Here is a 21,201-nt window from a genome sequence, read left to right as displayed (position 1 = left end):
ATTATTCATAGTTAAATACAAGTAAACAACCAATTCCAAAAGTGAGGCTGAAGGAGAAACTTTTGGTGGTGGTGGTGGCAGGGAAGGTGGACAATGAGGAAGTAACCTCCACCAATGAACCATTCCCCCTCCCTCCTCCTTATTCTTTGTACAACACAAAAATCTAATTATGTATAACTGTCCTTTTCCTTCCATGGTTCTGCCAACCACAATTTCAAGTATACATGCTAGTAATGCATGCCATTTAAGGAACCACAGCACCAAGTTCTGAGCATTCATGGTTTTCCATAGCACCACCAAAATTTTCCACACAATGGACAAATGTTACATGGCCAAGAGCTGCTTGTAGTTCAGAAGACCACCATTGCTAGGGATAGTGATGAATTAGCCTTCTGTGTAGTGTAGCTGGCTGGCTACTTTGAGTACAGAGGTGTAGCATCAGGGGTGACATATTGCCATCACATTTTTACGGTTTTGTACAAAAAATTTTGTACTTTAGTAGAATATGGACTTTTTTCTTTAATGTAACAAGCATATTTCTACCCTTTGAAGTGTTCATTGTAGGATTTCAGGTATGTCTCTAATGAGACTCCCCCTAACCCCCAAATTCCCATGGGTCTTGTATCTTGCCAATCTATGTGTTGCCAAGAATGAGTTCCTCCAGGAACATAACTCTAGAGGTTGGCATGGTACCTTTGTATGTAACTACAAATATGTAAATACAAAACTAATGATGATAAACTGTTCATTGTGTACATGAGAAGCAAAAAACTAAAAATATTGCTGTGTTGTATGGTTAACACATAAACAGATGGAATAGACGTCAAAGACTACAGAAACACTTCACCAGCAAAACTGAAGGTCTGGAGCATAATTTAAGAAATATCACAAGATAATGAAGTAGCTGGAACTCTACTGTCCATAAAGGGGAAGAGAGAGATGTATAAAAAGTTGAGTAAAAAAAAAAATGCATACAGAACATCATAAATCTAAAAATATGTCATCAAAGATAAAGCATTATCAAGTCTAGGAACACACCTAAGCAATATCAGAGAAATATATATGACTGTCATGCAGAGAAACCTGGGTGTCTACTAAATGAGAAAGATGCATGGATTGACCACAGAGGCATTCAAATGAAAACTTTACTTATGGCTGAGGGCAACTGCCAATAAACTTTGAATAAATAATCATCCTAAAGGTGTTATGATGGAGGGAAATAATGTAATTCAACAAACAAAATGTGAGCATACATGATAGCCTTGTCATTCAGGGAAAAATCCCGTTTTAAGTATTTATAAGCAGGTTATTCCTTGAGAAATCAAATTCCCTCAGTGTCTGTTTTACTGCTTCATGTTACAACCTGACTGTTCCTTCATTGTTTCCATCACATGTTTGTTCCCATTCACTAAAATTCAAGGAGCATTATACATTATAAACACTACTTTACATACACTTCTTTCCCATAGTTACTCTTCCCATTTTGTACTGTCTGAATAGGCCATCTACAAGTACTTCCTGAAAGGTATTACTGTCTCTTATCAGGAAGGTCAATTCTCCTTTGTCTTTTCCGTCCTTCCACTTATCATGTATCCTTCTAGAGAAAACAAATGTGGTCATTTCTTAAATGAATCTTGTCTCCAAAACAATATTAGGATAATTTTTCCTACTTCAGTTCAAGAATTACAGTTCTTTACCATTAACTCCAAGTTCATCCATATCTGCACACATTACTTTTAGTCTGACAATTCTCACAATGTTCCTGTTCCATCCTCTCAATCCTTTGATGTTTATGTTATCTGTCTTCTGATTGTATTCTATGCTTTTTTTCTTTCTTCCCTTGGGAATGTGTCTGATGAATATCTTGCTGAATTACACCTTGCTTTTAAGTTTCCAAACTTTTAAGTACCTCCCGACTAGGTTACTCCAGATCAAATGTAACCATAACTATGTGATCCCTTACGACTTGATCATGTTAAACAATTCTCCTTCATTTACAACAAAAACTGCATCTGGCATTTCTAAGCCTCTATTTCTCTTTTGATCACTATTCCTTCCTTTTTTCACCCTTTCCTCTTTTTCCAGAATAAGATCCTCTTCCAGTCCAAAAATCATCAATGATTTTCACCTATCAATCTCCTGTTTTATTAATCTTTTTAATTTTGGTGCCATCCAATATTCCACTAAGTCCTTCTGTGATAATTCTTCAGCTTCCATGTCTCTGACTTTCTCTAATATCTCCATTTTTGTTAAGAAGTACTGACCCTGTATGTTATGTACTTTTCTAACCATATGTAAGTTTAGTTCTTGCACTTCTTTCCACTACACTTCAATTCATCATGGAACAGGCTGCAATGATGGTTCAGAACAATGAAATAATCTCTCTCTCAGGATTTATCTATCTATATCTCTGATACCTGTTCCAATTGGAACTCTCTCAAATGGGTGGCCATAGCAACAAGTCTCCATAACTAAAGAACTCCAATGCTACTTCTTAGCCTTTAGTGCCTCACCCCCAGCAGGCCACTGGCAGAGGAAGTCTAGTGCAGTGTTTGCAGAGGCTCATATCTAATGTTCCTAATGACTACTATTTAATGCTCCTATCTACTGCTTCTACCTAATAATCCAGCTTAAATGCTCCTACCTACTACTTCTATCTACTGCTCCTACCATTCTGCCAAAAGGTAGGGCCAGCACATAGTGCTCACCATGGGAAAATCTAGAGTTACAGAGAATGAGTTGCATGAGTTAAGAATTATGTGAACCAATATCAAGTATAAATAATTCAAATTAATTTTTGGTTGGTACATGACATCTCTCTCTATATATCTGACTGGTATTAGTTTAAAAGCAAGCAAAGGGACATTGCACAACTGTTTAATACTAACCTTCAGCAGCATCATCATATGCAACTGAGCCGAGACTGTAAATAGGGGGTGGGGGTGCAGGTCGACTAGGTTTGCGATACACATAATCTTCCATGTCGCCACCATCATCAGCAATAAATTCATCTGCTCCGAGTTCCCAGTCTGATTAAAGAAACAGCATTGCAACTCGTATTACTGTATCGTCTCAACTTGGAAGAAGAATATTTACTTCATGTTTTCTGAACAAAGTGTTCTGCCCAATCATCACAGATTAATAAGAACACAAAAACCTGCAAATCACTTTTCAAAAAAGAAGGACATGGCCTCAGAGTAAGCAGCATGTCTGTAACTGCTTATGAATGCTGATATGCACTCAGAATTTGGAAAAGCAGAAACATGAATTATGAACTCACCATGACAATGATGAAAAACTCAAAAGAATGATGTGTATGACCACACTATTTTACTTTTTTTATACCTGATCACCAGTTCCCACATTAACAACGTAGTGACAAGAACAGAAGAAGAAAGGCTGCATCCACTCACATCCATTCTCTAGCTGTTATGTGTAGTGCACTAAAACCACTGCTCCATATCCAAAACAATGCACCACAGACCTTTCCATGGTTTACTAGACGCTTCACATCCCCTGGTTCAGTCCACTGACGAATGTTGACTATACCACATCATTCCAATTCACTCTTTCTCGTACGTGCCTTCTTTTTCACTTCATCCTTCCATCTCCAATTTGGTCTCCTCATTCTCCTTGTTCCCTCTACTTACATATCCTGTATGTCAACCTTTCCTCACTCATTCTCTCCATAAGTACAAACCATTTCAGCACAACCTCTTCAGCTCTCTCAACCACATTCTTTCATTACCACATCTTTCTTAACCTTTCATTCTTACTCGATCAAACCACCTGACACTATATATTGTCAGCAAACATTCAATTTCTTACAAACCCATCTTCCTCCACACAGTCTTATCTACAGCCCATGCCTCGCATCCATATATTGTAGGGACTACTATTCCTTTAAACATACCCATTTTTGCCCTCCCAGATAATGATCTCCCTTTGCACACACTCACCAGTGCTTCCAGAACTTTCAACCCCTTACCCATCCTATGAGTCACTACTACTTCCATGGTTCCATTTGCTGCCATGTGCCTCCCAGCTATCAAAAACACCTCACTTCCTCCAAATTTTCTACATTTTCCATTCCAGCTCACACCCCAATTAACCTGTCTCAACTCTGCAACTTTACAATCTTACTTTTATTAACATTTACTCTCATCTTCATCCTTTCAGACAGCCTTCCAAGTACAGTCACCAACTTTTGCAGATTCACATTGAATCTGTCACCAGTCCTCTATCATCAGCAAACAACAAATGACTCAATTCCCAAGCTCTCTCATCCCCTATAGACTGCATAATCATCCCTCTCTCCAAGACTCTTATTTACCTTCCTCACCACCCAATACATAAACAAATTAAACAACCATGGTGACATCACACACCCCTGTCACAGACCAATCTTCACTTTGAACCATTCACTCACCTTTCTTCCTACCCATACACATGCCTTAAACCCTTGATAAAAACTTCTCACTGCTTTCCTCCCACACCGTATATCCTTAAAACCAAAGCATTTGAAGAGTCCACTATTTTCTTAATAAATAGAATAATAATATACATAAAAAGCAGGAATACTGATATTGCACTACAGTAATTTGTGAGATACAAAAAGCTGGTCTGGCAACATGACAGCACATGAACTAGAGAAATTCTAAACTACTAGCTGCTGGGAATGAGTGTGCTGATGAATCATCTGTGTGGCAGCATCTGACTAGCTAAAGGTGGACCCAAAATGAGTGATCTGCTGCTACACAGGTGAAAGGTTAATGATGGGTAAGGAAGGCCAGTCCTTTCTTACTGGAAGGTCTTAACCCTGAATCTCTTGGAGATTTCTGAAGGGAATCTCTCACACTTGAAGGCAGAACACAAGGAAGAGAAAAAAATAATCAAATCACAAGACGTGAAAAATGTATTTATAATAATCCTGCATACACATCTGATCAAGCTCCACAATGAATATCAATCATTACCAGACAGGCATTTAGGGTTTACTATGAACAAGACACTCAGATGCTAGAGAGAAATTTCCAACATCATTGGGGGTATGCTGACCCAAATTCAACCAAAAAAGTGAAATGTTCAAGCTATGATTAATCAAAGTAGCAAAATGTACTACAGGAATTTCCAGAAAACACTATCATTTCCTCTTTTTTTTGTCAAACAATAAAGAAATGTCATTAATGAGCTAAATTCCATGGCGACTTTTAAGATTAAATTACCATAATGTGCTGCAGACATTTACTCTTCATACAATGACATACAGAATGCCTGATATTCTTCTAATACTGTGGATGCTAAAGGGGTCAGTTGCATTAATACAATTATCAATCTATCTATGGGGTAGGACTATCTTCTCATTTCTTCATGTTTTTGCCACTTAGAATACTTCTTCCTGACATATGCCCATGCATGTATAGGCATATGTCAATAACTGAGAGAAGACGGGAAAAATTAGGGTTTGAGCAATCAGTGAATAAGTACTAGAAATATGTATTTTAAGCATTTTCACTAAAAAAAATTTTCTAACCCTGACATATGTAGGCATAAAGAGAACCATCCAGTTCAAGACGGGAGTGCCATTTACACATATCTCAAGTTTACAACCATTCATACACTAAAAAACAACCACTAGACTGTTAAATAGTAATTTATATCAGTTGTGGAGATCTATAAGTCAAATGATAAAAGTACCATAAAGGATAATTTTCTAACCTGCAAGGCTGAGGTAGTCTAATGAAGAGCGTCCCCAAGAACGTCGTGGGTTTGGCTCTGTGGGCGTTGGTTCCCAGGAACGTGGTTCAGGAGGATACTCATATACTCTGTGGTGACGTTGACGTTTCCATCGTACCCTTTTCTTCAAGCTCTAAGAGGTAAGAATGTTTCTTATTTCTGTTTTCATTCCTCTGTTATTCTTACTTTAACTTATTTGCATTTACATGGGATGGTATCAAGAGCATGCAACCTCTCATGAGTGTTTCAGTCACAAATATTCTCATTTTCACTGCACTCAGCTAATGCTTACATGCTACGATAAGCAAATCTTAGCTTGTGGCCTGCACTTGAAGTTGACTTATCTGTATCTCCACTGTATTTGATCAAAATTCAATTTTCTTAGGATTCTCATCTGATACACCTGTATGTATAATCAATTCTCCCATTCCGGTTGTCCATAAATTTTGGCAGTCTCACTTCTCAAAACTCTACCATATTAAGATAAATCTTCATCATCCTATTACTTGCCATGTTTTGTACATTTCTCAATACTCAAATCTTCATGCAGGGAAATACTTGGAAAGGGAACAATGGGGGCATTCAAACCCCTCCTTGAGGTATACAGTATATTGTAAAATAAACCTGCTCAGTAAGAATCATGATTCACAAAATTTCTAAATCATACGTGGGAGACAGCAAAAAAAAAAAAAAAAAAAAAAAAAAAAAAAACTAGAGATAGAGGTGCTTTGTGAAAGGCATTATAAATATATGGTGTGGAAGGAAAGCTACTAAAAAGAAGTGGGAGCTTCTATTAAGAAAGTGAGGCATGCGTTCAAGTAGGAAGAGAAGAGGGTGAGTTTGTGGCAAGGGAGTATGATGTCTTGAAGAGAGGGATAGGTCTGCAGTCTGTTAAAGATGGGAGGGCCTAAGAAGTCAGTCAGTTACTCTAGTGTCAGACTCAAGTGAGAAACTGCAGAAGCTGGAGTTGAGTATGGGATAGCCTGTGAGAGAAGAAAGTTAAGAGTTAATGTCAAAAAGAGTAAAGTAATTAGGCTTGCTAGGGGAAAGCGACTGGTTGGTTGGAGTGGGAATTTGGCAAGAGGAAACCTGGAGGAAGAAGTGCTTTAGGTACCTGAGAGTGGGCAAGTCAATTGATGAAACCATCGAAACCGAAGTGTGAAGAAAGAGAGTTCACTGTCTGTGAGGGTAAGGATGGGTATGTCTCATGGTATAGTAGTTCAAAAAATTTTGTTCTGATGCAAGGTGTGGGTCTCACATAAAAAAAAAGTACAGAAAAACATGGATGTGATAGAAATGAATTTCTTAAGGACAATCCGCAATGTGAGGTGGGTTGATTAAGCAAGAAATGACACATTAAGATAGAGATGTGGTATAGTGAGAGCATGGTTGAAAGAGCTGAGGAAGGTGTGATAATATGGCTTAGACAAATTAACAGAATTAGTGAGGAGAGGCTAACTATGAGGTTATGCATGTTGGAAATGGTAGGAACAAGACGGGGGTGACTAAGAACGAGATGGAAGGATAGAGTGATAGATGCTTTTAGTTACTGTGGACTGAACTTGTAGGAGGGTGTGAGGTTTGTATTGGATTGGGTGAATAAAAGCAATATGGCACAGATAGGACAATGTGTGCTGTCAATGGACTGAACCAGGGCATATAAAGTGAACAAGTTTAATGATAGAGAAATCTGTGAAGCTTTGCTGTTATCATGTTATCATAATAATTTGATGTCTAATGGTTACTGGTGTCAATAAACTTATCTCTGTGTAACAGCTATATCTAAACTGATGGGAATTCCACCGGTATTAGTGATTTAATCTAACACCTAAATAAGTCAACAAACAGCGAAATTCTCTATGATACAATAATGCTTTGGTAACTATGATAAACAGAAGCCACAGCATTCTGGCATATTTTTGTATGAATCAAGGAAATAATGTGCTGTTACATCTCTCATATTTTGAGTTTTCATCCCCTCCTTCAGTAATTCTTAGTACATGCCTGTCTTTATGCTTTATCTACTCTCAAAATTCCAACAATACTCCTAAAGTTATTCCTCTCTCCTATTCTTATACCTGAAATCTCAGTTTCTTAATCTTTATCTTCTCAAGTTTCATCTTCCTTGCTGCTTCATTCTCATCTCTAAACCTTCTCAAATAAAAGGCCTGTATACATACTACTATATGGTGTGTGTGTGTGCATCTAATTACCTATTTGTACTGTATGGTGAGGGAATTCTAAAGTCATGGAGCTTCAGCACTTGAATATTCTCTACTCCCATACAATTCTATTTATGTATGTATGTGTGTGTGTGTGTGTGTGTGTGTGTGTGTGTGTGTGTGTGTGTGTGTGTGTGTGTGTGCATGGATGTGTGTGTGATGAAGCCAGCTTTTATTGTGATTTAATAAAAGGCTGTACTGCAAAATGTGGGGAACAAACTTTGAAATCATCAAGCTAAAGATTTTTCTTTGAGGCAGCTTATCATTTATTCATTATCTACTTTTTTCATGCCTTTTGATCAGAGTCAACAGAGAATTTTCAACGTCATATCCTTTTTAAAAGCATGCAAAATATAATAAATTATCTGATATATCAATATCTAACCAGAAAATGCATAAACATATTCCCACAAAAATGAGTGTAAGTACATTAGCGACTCACAGATCTGTTCTGAGGACTCCTAAGAAGTGAGTGGGATGGGGTTAGATCACAATTCCATTTGGAGGGAGTAAACTCCTCCTCTCCACTCTCTGAGTCTTCTGAGAAATCCCCATCATCATCTACCCTTTCTGCATCATTTTCTGGTTCCTCCTCAATAACATCCAGGATGTAGCTCGACTGCTGGCACTGCTCCCCAGGCTATGAAAATAAAGCATAAAATACCTAAATACTTCAAATTCACTTGAAAAAATTCAAAATCTTTATTCAATTACACCACTGGGGTTGGCATAGATATGAGCTAGAAAGGAAGAGGATAAAATGCAGATAGTAAAGAAAATAGTTAAGAAAGTTGTGAAAAGGAGTACAATATACTCAAATATCAATGGAACTGTTCTTTCTCTAATCATACTGAATGTTATCCAGAAAGATCTTAAAACGTGTATCTGATTGAATACATCCAAGACATATCACAATAATGGGTCATATGAAGGAATGACCAGAAAACGACTGGCATATGAGGAGCAGGTATGCCTGTGTTGTTCAAGTGGTAAAATGATGTAATGGTAATGTACATTAGTGGGTTTATAAACCAAGACAATGGCGAGGACTCAAATAACTTTCAAAGTATCAAAAAAAATGACTTACACTTCATATATCACTGTAATAAATTACAATCACGGTAATGTTTTGCACATAAAAATGAGCCCAACATATAAGAATCTTATGTATATCACCGAGCTGCATTTATAAAAAATTAGGTAAATTTCTAATTGTAATCTTTCAATGCATTTTGCCTTTGTACCCTTTTAAAGTTTTCCAACCACCACTCTTCTTTCAGCACACAGTTTGCCAAGCTTCTTCCCATTTTTTTGGACACCAGGGACTCCATGCCCCTCTCACATCACCAACTCTTTGCATTTATATCCCTTAGCACCAAAATTTGATGCCTTGCATTAGAAGTGCCATAGCACTATCTCCTCCCAAAATGCACTCCTAATTTCTTCATATGTTTTTTCATTTATTCATTAGTCGCTGTCTCCGGAGTTCGTGAGGTAGCACAAGGAAACAGACGAGAGAATGGCCCAACCCACCCAGATACACATGTGTATATATAAACACCCACACAGGCACAAATACATACGTGTTTTATATACTGTATAACCCAGATCAATCTTGAACTTCCTTAAACTCTTTATCACACTTCCACAGCTCCATCATAAATGCTCTCTTAAAAGTCCAGAGTTTACCACTTGAACATTCCTGAACCATTCTATCCATTTCCCTTCAACTAAGTTTTATTCACATCCAGAACATCCAGGTATCTCTCATCAAATAAAGCACCTAATTATACCTTCTTGTTATCGTGGTTACATCCACACTCTTTCACGCACCTTAGCCAGAACCCTTAAAGGAGATGTCCTCACTGTTTTTGGAAAGTTATAATAGAAGAGGAGTGGGCTTCCAGCCCCTGCTCATGCCCTTTCAATAACCTCATATACATAAAGGAAACACATAACAGAATTTTTGAACAGCTATCCTGGACTGTTTACTTGCTTATTTATGCACTTGTTCAAGGATTATTTATGACAACCATTCTTATATCTGTTCTACTAGCTCTGACTGGTACAAGTTGATTGCAGTAACAAACAGAGGTCTGCAGGGGTAGGGTGTTGGGAGAAGGAGAAGAAGGTTTTAGTGATATGGTGTGTCAGCAGTTTATTGCAAAACTGTTATGTGAGCAACTGGTGTTTTTCAGAAAGGGTGGACAGGTTCAACATGATGAAAGCCTATTGGAATGTGGTGTAAGGTAGACCCTGGATGATTCTGCATGCTCTTATCTGCAAACTTTCCAGCTAGTCCCTTTGCATGGCTGTTAGTGAGGAGGATCAGCCTGGGGCTATATAGGTGAGCTTTGGTAGAATGAAGATGGTATGAATGTTTCTAGCTTAAATTGGCAGAATGCCTTGTGATCTCAGTCAGTTGAGAAGGTAGAGATGGTATGAGGAAGATTTGATGATAGTACTGACATGACTCTTCCAATTCAAAATGTCATCTACAGTGCTAATAAGAAGTTCGAGGTCTCTGACTACCCATAACACATCAGAGCCTAATGTGATGTCAGGGAACAGGATGCTGTCTGCATCCAGGTTGCTGTGCATTATTACAGTCTTGGTGGGACTTATGGTGACATCATGGTTGTAGTCCACTCCTGAAGGCCAATGATGATGTGCTAAAAGGCACTGAAGTCAGGTGCATTGTTGGTGACAGTGATGCCAAAGATGGAGTTGTCTACATACCTCCAGCAGTAGTTTGTGTGCCTTACGGCATCACTGATTAGGATGAGAAAGCAGAACAATCCCATCTTGGTGCCTTGTAGGGGACCACATATTAGGGGTAGTACAGTTGAGGTGGCCCCCTAAAGCATGTGGTTTTATGTTGCTGGATCAGGAAGTCCACCAGCCACAAGATGAGATATCCCTATTAAGTCAACGATTTTACGATGATGTCATGGACAACCAAGTCAAAATTCTTAATGAAGTCTATGAAGGTGAGTGCCACTGATATCTTGTACTTTTCCAAGCTGTGGTAAATGCAGTGGGTATTTGTGTGTGTGTGTGTGTGTGAGGACTGTCATAATTGGAGAATACAAGATTTTGCAGACCATAATGTTTGGAGGTTTTACATGAGCAGGGAGCATTCATTACACAGACTTCAACTCGTACATTTTCACAACATGAAATAAAATGATAAACATCCATACCAATCCTTGGTCAACTGGTACACATAACTCTTTTATTTACTTATATATTGTCTAATATGTAACAACTGTTGCTAAACCATATATTGTGTCTAAAAATCTATCAAATGAATCAAAGCATAAACTCACAAGAATGGCAATAGCCCTAATGCTGTACTATTCAGCTTTTAAATTACTTACCTCTTCATGTCTTTCAACATCATGATTACTCTCCTCCTTTTCTTCCTCTTCCTGCTAGTTCCAGGCAGGCATTAAAAAGGTTAGGGGAGACAAGAGCAAAACAATACAAGTCAAAGTTTGAAAAACAAGCATCTCCTTTTTACGAAAAATTAAGCAGTAATTAGGGCACTTAATCAGTATGTTTATCAAAAATCATTATTCATGATCAAAAAATTATTATTCAACATGAGCATACAGATTAATGGGTATACTAATTACCTATAGTGCCATAAATACTGTCAAAAAAGTTCTATAACTACAATCATCAAAAAAAAAAAAGCAGTCCATAAAAAATTTGTGGGTCTTATTCTTACTTCACACAAGGAGGGATAGTATACGAGATTATAATTATTATGTACAAGAAGGTGATAGGAACATTAGATAGGAGCCTCTGAAAACACTATACTAGAGTTACCCTCTACCAGTGGCCTGTAAAGGGTGAGGCACTTCAGGCTATGGAGTGGCCACACCCATGAAGGAGTTCCTGAAGGGAACAAGCACCAGAGAAACAGATAGACAGATAGTTATTGAATCAGCTTCCTTGTTCCAGAATGCTTTGTGTAACATAAATAGATGAATGTGTGAATCTACACACTAAACACACTTAATACAATATCTAATCTCATGGAGGTAATTCCTGAATTTGTTAAACTGATGATACAAAAAACAACTCAACAGGAGCAATGCCTCTACTTTAGCCATTATTCCGTGTTTCCTGTTATTGAGAAACTTTGGGATAGTTAGCCTGGGCTTCTGATGATCCAAGTATAAAGTATCCTCTATGCATAATAGAGAAATAATGACTAAGAAAAAAATGGCCCAAAACTCATAATAGATCCACAGTATCTGGCTCTGACTTCCTTATACTATTTGCAAGTCTTTAGAAGAGGAGCAGTTGCGCACATGTGCGTATGGGGTACATAATTACAATTCAGTTAGATGGAATTTCATTTTCACTGTGGGGTGAATGGTCATCCACACTTCTAGTTGCATAATATCACTGCTCAGGCATTTCTTTCCACAAAAAAAATTCAAAAGAAAACCCTAGGCAACAAGCTGCATGAACATTTGTCTCCTAGCACCCATTATGCATGAGAAAGGTTCACTTCTTGTAAAACTGTGAAAGCTTCCAGGATGCAATATCTGTAGTACTTTATTCATCAGTTATTCAAATACTGTATATGCTGACAAACCAAATACAGCTTTTGAAGCAGCCATATTTAGTCATTACTATAATCATTTTTAAAACCACATGAACAAAGATCTTACTTTTGTGCTTAATAGTGATGCAGATTCGATAACATACCTTTCAAGTGCTATAAATGTTACATTAGTACAATAAGGCATCATTCATGTCATATCATTCTTTCTACTTCTAATCATTTTAAAATATTCACTGAAGTGATGCATCAGTACATTCACTTATTTTGGCCGAACACGCAAACGGATTCATCAGTGCAGCAGATATGTGAGATCTCTTCCTTATCCATTTTTGTATATCTCGCTTGTGCATCTTCAACATTTCAGTTATCTTTTGCAGATAAGGCTGGACATAAATCTTAGGGTATTGTTAAGACTGTCTCTCTCTTACTAGTAAAGTAAAATCTCACTACTCAGACCCTGGCTAATCAATATATTATTCAACACTGAAGTCAGTTCTCATTTAAGATTTCTAAAAGCCTACAAGGAATAACTTAAGCATATCAAACATTATTTGAAATATTTATGGTATACTTAGCAGTCAAGGGCTCTAACTACTTAACATCATGCCTCAAGGAACATAACAAAATTTGAAAAATCTGTGTGGTTTTTTAACACAGATGATTTAATGGATACCTTAATACATAGATAATGCAGGGCATGCAAATTCTCTGAGCTCTCTTGGTGATGGTGATGTAGGAAATTGTGATGTCAGCTGTGCTTAAGTTTGTCACGAGTGGTACAAGCTGCACTAATGAATGCCAGTGAAATGTGGATGTACGTATTAATGGTACAAACACTTGCTGAGGCTAACTTCCTAAAAAGTGGATGGAGAAGAGTGAGGAAGAGGAACAGTGCATAAGTGGCCAGTGAGGTTAGTAAAGAGAGATATGGTGAGATGAAGAATGTAGCTGACGCTGTAACAGATGAAACAAGATCGTCTAGACATCTGGAATAACAGGAGTGAAGAAACATCCAAACCTGAGGCTCAGGAGAGTCTACATTGCTCACCTACCCCAGTGTAGATACCGGATCAATATGAAATGAGGGAACTTCCAAGAGAAACATCCTTCAATATTTTCTGTGGTTTCAATTCAATATAGCAAGTTAGCAAGTTGTTTCCAAAAGGAAGACTTTTGAGACTGAGGCAAATCAGAGACAATTCTGCTTTGTGGCAACCATATTGTATGTCAGGTAAGTATGAAGTACAAAAAGAAATGAGAGAACCATCCTTACATAATTTCTGAAAAACTCAGTTCAACTGACCTGATGAAAGAGGACAATGGCCATAAAGTGAGCTAAAAACTGTATCTGTACAATGTGAATGGGGACTGATAAAAACAAAAACTAAACATCAGGTGGAAAGACACTCTGACGGAGTATGCACAAAAAGGAGTGTCTAAATGTAAAGAACCAACAGCACTGCACTGCACTCAAGATGAAGGGAATGGGTTGGATCTGCATATGCCACACAGCTGTATGGCTGGAGAAAACATTCAGGATACCACTAAATGAATGGATGCTGGTGCTAATCAGACGCACTTTTTATAAGTCTTTTCATAATATCACTATGAATCTCCTCTTCAGGTGTATCCCACTAATTTGAACTAATTTTGATCTATTCATCATACTGAGCATTTCTGCAAATATTTTTTGTAACTATAACAACCAAAACAATCCCTCATAGTGACAAATATGCTCATTAAAAGGGACTTACACAATAACTTCTAAAGAAGTTATTGTGTAAGTTCTTTATAATGAGCATATCATTTTCATCCCTGGGGATAGGGGAGAAAGAATACTTCCCACGCATTCGTCACGTGTCATAAAAGGTGACTAAAGGTGTTACAATGCATATGTATATGTATATGTATGTATATGTGCATATGTGGATGTGTATGTATATACATGTGTAAGTGGGTGTGTTGGGCCATTCTCTCATCTGTTTCCTTGCACTACCTCGCTAACGCAGGAGACAGTGACAAAGTATAATAAAAAAAAAAAAAAAATAATCATTTGTTGTCTAATACTCTACTTTTGAATACAACTTTGTTGCACATGTTTCAAAAAGAAGGTTTTGAAATTTTAAGAACATTATCTTGACATGGCAATGTCCCATGACCAATGAGATATTAACCTGATATTTAGGGGGTTAAGACATTCAATACCCAATCTAGCTTGTAGGGATACACACATTCCCCACCCAGTGCTAACCAACAACCCATGGCAACAGCAGCTAGCTCACTTCAAGACTGCTTTCAACTGATAAGAGATTGCCATAGCGATGATGTCAGTGAACCACTCATGCCAGGGGATTGATCCATCCAAAGGCTTAGAATTCATTCATTGTGTACATCAAAGGTGGACACCACTGGTAAAGAGAATGTATTTTTGAAAACTGAGAGGGGAAAGCTTGGCAGAGTAGGAAAACTGGCAAATAGCTTGCTGGAATGGCCTTAGAAAGGAAAGGTTTTACAAACTTCAAAACCTATATTTCTGTCCTTTCCTGATTTGTTTCATGAACAATGAGAGCAGACTCATAAGAATGAAGGTTTAGAGAAAAAACTTTCAGATGATAAGACCTAAAGTAGAAACAAACATCTATAGATGATCCAAGGCACACAAGAATAAGACTTTCCTGAAGCTTGTATCTCATCAAAGGCATGGTAGGCCCACCATGTCTAAACTAGAGAACCATTAGATTTCTAAGGAAGGCTAAGGTAGTGAACCAGTACAATGAAATTCATAACTGAAGTACAAATGTATCTCTGTCATTAAGGATTATAATGTGAATACCACATGGAAATAGTATGCCAAATATCTCACTGAACTAGAGATGTACCTCACCAGTTTCCTTTTCATTAAATTCTTAAGCAGAAAATGAATTTTCCCGTTAAAAAGGTCTGATTTCCAAAGGACTAAGAAAATTTTACTTCACAAAAAGTGATAATCTCTAGAATATGTCTTCCAAAAATACTTTTCTTTTTCTTTCATACTATTCGCCATTTCCCGCATTAGCGAGGTAGTGTTAAGAACAGAGGACTGGGCCTTTGAGGGAATATCCTCACCTGGCCCCCTTCTCCGTTCCTTCTTTTGGAAAATTAAAAAAAAAATGAGAGGGGAGGATTTCCAGCCCCCCGCTCCCTTCCCTTTTAGTCGCCTTCTACAACACGCAGGGAATACGTAGGAAATATTCTTTCTCCCCTATCACCAGGGATAAACTTCCAAAAATATATCTCAACCAATATCAAAAGTATGATCATTCTAGTGATGAGGGAAGCATTCTTCATAAGATGTTAAAAGGTTAATTATCAGAAACACTTCTGATGATTTGGTAAGTGAGGCCTGGTTGTGGACAGGGGGCTGTGGTTTTGGAGCATTACACATGACCACCAGAAAATGGATATGAGCAAATGGAAATAGTGAATAGTATGAGAAAACACACACACACACACACACATATATATATATATATATATATATATATATATATATATATATATATATATATATATATATATATATTTTTTTTTTTTTTTTTTCATACTTTGTCACTGTCTCCCGCGTTTGCGAGGTAGCGCAAGGAAACAGACGAAAGAAATGGCCCAACCCCCCCCCCATACACATGTACATACGTCCACACACGCAAATATACATACCTACACAGCCTTCCATGGTTTACCCCAGACGCTTCACATGCCTTGATTCAATCCACTGACAGCACGTCAACCCCTGTATACCACATCGCTCCAATTCACTCTATTCCTTGCCCTCCTTTCACCCTCCTGCATGTTCAGGCCCCGATCACACAAAATCTTTTTCACTCCATCTTTCCACCTCCAATTTGGTCTCCCTCTTCTCCTCGTTCCCTCCACCTCCGACACATATATCCTCTTGGTCAATCTTTCCTCACTCATTCTCTCCATGTGCCCAAACCATTTCAAAACACCCTCTTCTGCTCTCTCAACCACGCTCTTTTTATTTCCACACATCTCTCTTACCCTTACGTTACTTACTCGATCAAACCACCTCACACCACACATTGTCCTCAAACATCTCATTTCCAGCACCTCCATCCTCCTGCGCACATCTCTATCCATAGCCCACGCCTCGCAACCATACAACATTGTTGGAACCACTATTCCTTCAAACATACCCATTTTTGCTTTCCGAGATAATGTTCTCGACTTCCACACATTTTTCAAGGCTCCCAAAATTTTCGCCCCCTCCCCCACCCTATGATCCACTTCCGCTTCCATGGTTCCATCCGCTGACAGATCCACTCCCAGATATCTAAAACACTTCACTTCCTCCAGTTTTTCTCCATTCAAACTCACCTCCCAATTGACTTGACCCTCACCCCTACTGTACCTAATAACCTTGCTCTTATTCACATTTACTCTTAACTTTCTTCTTCCACATATATATATATATATATATATATATTCTTTTTTTTTCTTTCACATTCGCCATTTCCTGCTTCAGCGAGGCAGCATTAAGAACAGAGGACTGAACCCTTGAGGGAAATCCTCACTTGGCTCCCTTCTCTGTTCCTTCTTTTGGAAAATCAAAAATGAGAGGGAAGGATATCCAGCCCCCGCTCCCTCCCCTTTTAGTTGCCTTCTACGACATGCAGGGAATACATGGGAAGTAATGATATCAAAACTTACTTATGTGTATCACTTATATCCAGTTCCAATGAAATGTTCAGTTCTCCACAGGTACTCATACTTGACTCATAACTGATATGTAGCAACCCTTGAAGACAGAGTGGTACAAGAATTGTGTCTTAATGTGGGTATAGGACAAATTTTCTAACAGAACGATTGGTTATTACAATACATGGCTGTCCATGCTTGACAATGAGGAATACATTATTTCTGGAAAGTTGGTGATACCCATGGTATCAGGCATGTCAATTCTTACAAAATGACAAGAATCAAGCCCTTTTCCTGTTAGCATTTCAGTAATGCGACATAATCAACTTGCTTACAAAATATATTATTCAACGAGATGGCTGATGTTGATGCATAACTCACAAATGCCAAACAGTATCGTTAGCATATCTTATATCGAATTTCTCTCCAAAATTAAAATCATTATCATATAACTCCAGGACTCATTCTTCAGGGGCTCCTTCAGCTTTGAGGCTGCACTGCAATCAGTAACAGAGATAGAATGGCCTCATTTGGAGTCAAAATTTCTTTGATGAGATTGTAATCTAATGATACAATCTCAGTGAAAAAGACTTTTCACTAGTGGCATAACCACAAGCAGATGGAATCCTGTGATGTCCCACAGTTACTAAGAAGTGGGAAAAAGGAATTGTCTAATAACCGGAGAGCTCCAGCATGATATCATGTCACAACTGTGCAGGATACAGATTTTGTCAGAGAAATGAATTGCAGTTACTGTTAGTGTTAACATGCATAACTTTTAAACACTGGATAAGCTGTCAGTATCAAAAGTCCTGTCATATTTACAACAGATAATCTAAAAAATGCATGTTTCTGCATGTTGCAACTGCTGCTTCTGAGAATGAGGGAACAATGTTCATACTTTCACGTTTTCTGAGTGATAGACCAGGGGCTCAGACACCAAGAGGTGAAGAGAAAAAATTAACATAGGCTACAAAACACAGAATATGATATTCAAAGAACTGACACTGATTGCTCAAACATCTGAACTCAGCATCACCATAAAATTTCTCAAGAGCTGCATGATGTCACATGAAGATGATGAATGGATTACCATAACAAACAAGTATTCACATGCCTTGAAAAGAAACAAGTCCTAAAAATTCGTCCATGAAAGACCATGCACATTTTCATGGATGTACCTCTGTATCAACTTCACAGTTTACTATGTGCATACTAAATCAGCCATACCAGAGGTTATCAGTCAAAGCTTTAAGAAAATGTGAAGTACTTGATCAGCAATTATAATTGCCCTTAGCTCTCATTCATGGGACATTTCTCAAAACTTACTCTCCACATGAATTCTCCACTGGTAGATGAACTATCTCCATCACTATCAGAGTCACTCTCCCAGTCAGGGGTATACCGTGGATCTTGAGTCACGTGAAACTCTACCTGGTTCAGCTTACCAGGGTTTAGTCTTGGGCTATTTTCATCATCTTCAGAGTCTTCATCATACCCTGCATCTATTTCTATTTGTTCCTCAATTTCTTCATGGTCATTGATCTGTGAGATGGAAGATTAATTTGGTGAAATAAGAACTAGGACACTGAGCACTTCCCATATGCTGAGTGGCATCCTCATAAAAACAGGAAAAAATTAAAAAGGCATTTCATGGGTTCATGGCACGAAGTGACTACCTTTACATACAGCATGCCCAATAACATTTTACCACCAACATTTATTTGTTGGAACAGTACAACTAAGGCTGAATTCTCAGAGTTTTGAAATGGAGAAGTTCAAAAAAAGCACTAAAATGTAATATGTGAACTATCAACGCAACTGTTACTGGATGGATTGAGGAAAGGCAATGAAATATGTAACAGAATTGCAGCTATAACACTAATTAGATAATTCTTTCAAAAACGGATTTGGCATTACGACGCTGAATTAAGTGAGATTTAAAAATCTAGGGGATGAAATTTTGTGATGCAAGTGGTAAAGATGGAAAGCAGTTTTCATGTGAGCACAAGGGTGATTTTTTCTTTGATCAAAGGAAAAATTTTTCTCTTCAATTTCTTTAATTAACTTTTCAAACTTGTTCTCCACTTTCTGTGTTAGTACGACAGTGCCAGAGTATATGAATAAATGGATTTATTCACTCACATCTAATCTCTTGCTGTCATGTCATTTTCCAAGAAGGTTTAGGTTTCACCTTTCACCATCAAAATAAAGAACTAAAGAAAATACATCAAAATTGCTGACAATCTCACTCAGCTCCTCATAAAACTCTTGCTTCTCCTCCTCACTCTTCTGTATAACAGATTGAGTTTATTGAACACCATGATAAATATGCACCCACTATGGCACTTTTCAATAGATTTTTAAAAAATTCTAATAATTTTCTTGTCTTACAATAGAATAGTCTTCTTTTTCTAAAACAATATAGTAAGAAGTTTCTTACATGTGTGGTGAGGTTATCATATGAATAAAGCCTCTGAAGAAACACTGCCACATGAATGATATATCCTTATGTATGGCATAATATACATCTATATCACTATGCAATCATGTAATAATTTCTAACATGATATGTTTCATTACCTATAAACTTTATTGATTACATGTAGTACATATTTCTATATAAAATTTCTTTGCTTTCTGAGCAGTGCAAAAATGCTGTTATCCTCCATGGCAATCTTTATGGTTAATGATGAGCTGAGCTGGCAAAATAAAGGCAAAGATGTGGAAACATGGAAACACTGAATTGTGAGTAAAGATTTCCTCATGCACCACTCCACTATCTACTGCACCTGGGTTTTATAAATGACCCAGACCTTATATGAAATACTTAAAGTTCTGTACCATAACAACAGGTTAATTTCAGGGAAATGAATTTGATGGGGAGGGGAAAAAAAAGATATAAAACGACACCTTTGTGGGAATTGTCTTGAAAATTACCACTGTATCTGAAGGGTTAAACAGATAGGAATGCTTTGCAAGTGTCCACCAAGAGTTATCAATTGCAATTATAATCATTTGACATTATTCTTAATTCAATCATTTTGATTAGGTAACTTCTAACTCTATATGGTCATGTGACATCAATATATGTGAAAAGAACAGCTATACAGTCATAACATTGGGGTTAACCATTTAAGTACTATTCCTAAACTAGTTACAGCCTAATCCTGTTACACATGTGGTTTAATTTTCCCACCTGCATTTAAAAAACCAAAAGTGCCTTTACCGACAAGAAGCATGTATAATTATATGTCACTCCTAACTCTAAACAGCAAGCAGAAATATCATTATACCCTTGGTGGAAGTACCCCACATGCTCACCTCACTCAAAGACAACCACCTTATGACACACTGTAAACAAACAAGACTGTCTATAGTTCAGGTAAAATTAAGCCAACTATCATATTTGAATCTGTCATGAGATTTGGTACTTATTCTGAATACAGCTTCAAAGGCAGACTTAATCTCCAAGCATAGAGAAGCACTGCATTCATTTGGTACATACTAGGTCCGAATGGTGGCACTAGGTTTGAATGGTGGCAGTGTGCACAGATTTAAAGGCCTTCATATCATGCAAAGATTCTTTGAATGGTGGTAGTGTGCAGATTTAAAGGCCTTTGCATCATACGAAGATTTAAGTCTTTAAAAGTTGCTGTGCTTTAAATGACTCATAACATATTTTATGGTTTGTTAATATTCTTCCATCTTTGGGCCACAATTTTTTTTATCAAGGCCACATCCTGAGAAGGTTAAAATCAATGACTAAATGACTGCAATTGAAGTGTGAATGCAGTGACCATTCAGAGGTTATAAATGAATGTATAGTAAATGTTTATCTTTGATATGTTCTACATGTGTCCCTCTCTTGTATGAAAAGAAAAGATAGAGAGTACAAAAAGAAAAACTATCAAATGTGGAGAAACATAGACAAATAAGGGTTATTTTTCATGAAGAAGTAAAAAA

The 21,201-nt window shown here is 37.5% G+C and overlaps 1 protein-coding gene across 9 annotated transcripts in view; it reads right to left on the bottom strand.

Annotated features, from left to right (window-relative positions):
- LOC139756863 (uncharacterized) overlaps positions 1-21,201 on the bottom strand; it is a 206,994-nt gene that overhangs the window by 9,240 nt on the left and 176,553 nt on the right. For 3 of the 9 annotated variants that reach the window (XM_071676700.1, XM_071676702.1, XM_071676708.1), the window contains 5 exons: positions 18,565-18,780; positions 11,339-11,392; positions 8,401-8,598; positions 5,719-5,869; positions 2,889-3,029 (listed from right to left, as the gene is read on the bottom strand). In XM_071676700.1, the coding sequence (XP_071532801.1) occupies positions 2,889-3,029; positions 5,719-5,869; positions 8,401-8,598; positions 11,339-11,392; positions 18,565-18,780 (760 nt within the window). The remainder of the gene's footprint in view (positions 1-2,888; positions 3,030-5,718; positions 5,870-8,400; positions 8,599-11,338; positions 11,393-18,564; positions 18,781-21,201) is intronic. The other 6 variants (XM_071676706.1, XM_071676707.1, XM_071676709.1 and 3 more) reach the window with 3 other exon arrangements.

Source organism: Panulirus ornatus, chromosome 23, assembly GCF_036320965.1.
Source record: "Panulirus ornatus isolate Po-2019 chromosome 23, ASM3632096v1, whole genome shotgun sequence".
In the NCBI taxonomy this organism is placed as follows: domain Eukaryota; kingdom Metazoa; phylum Arthropoda; class Malacostraca; order Decapoda; family Palinuridae; genus Panulirus; species Panulirus ornatus.
The sequence above is the reverse complement of the archived record's forward strand: the minus strand, read 5'-3'. Positions and strand labels throughout refer to the sequence as shown.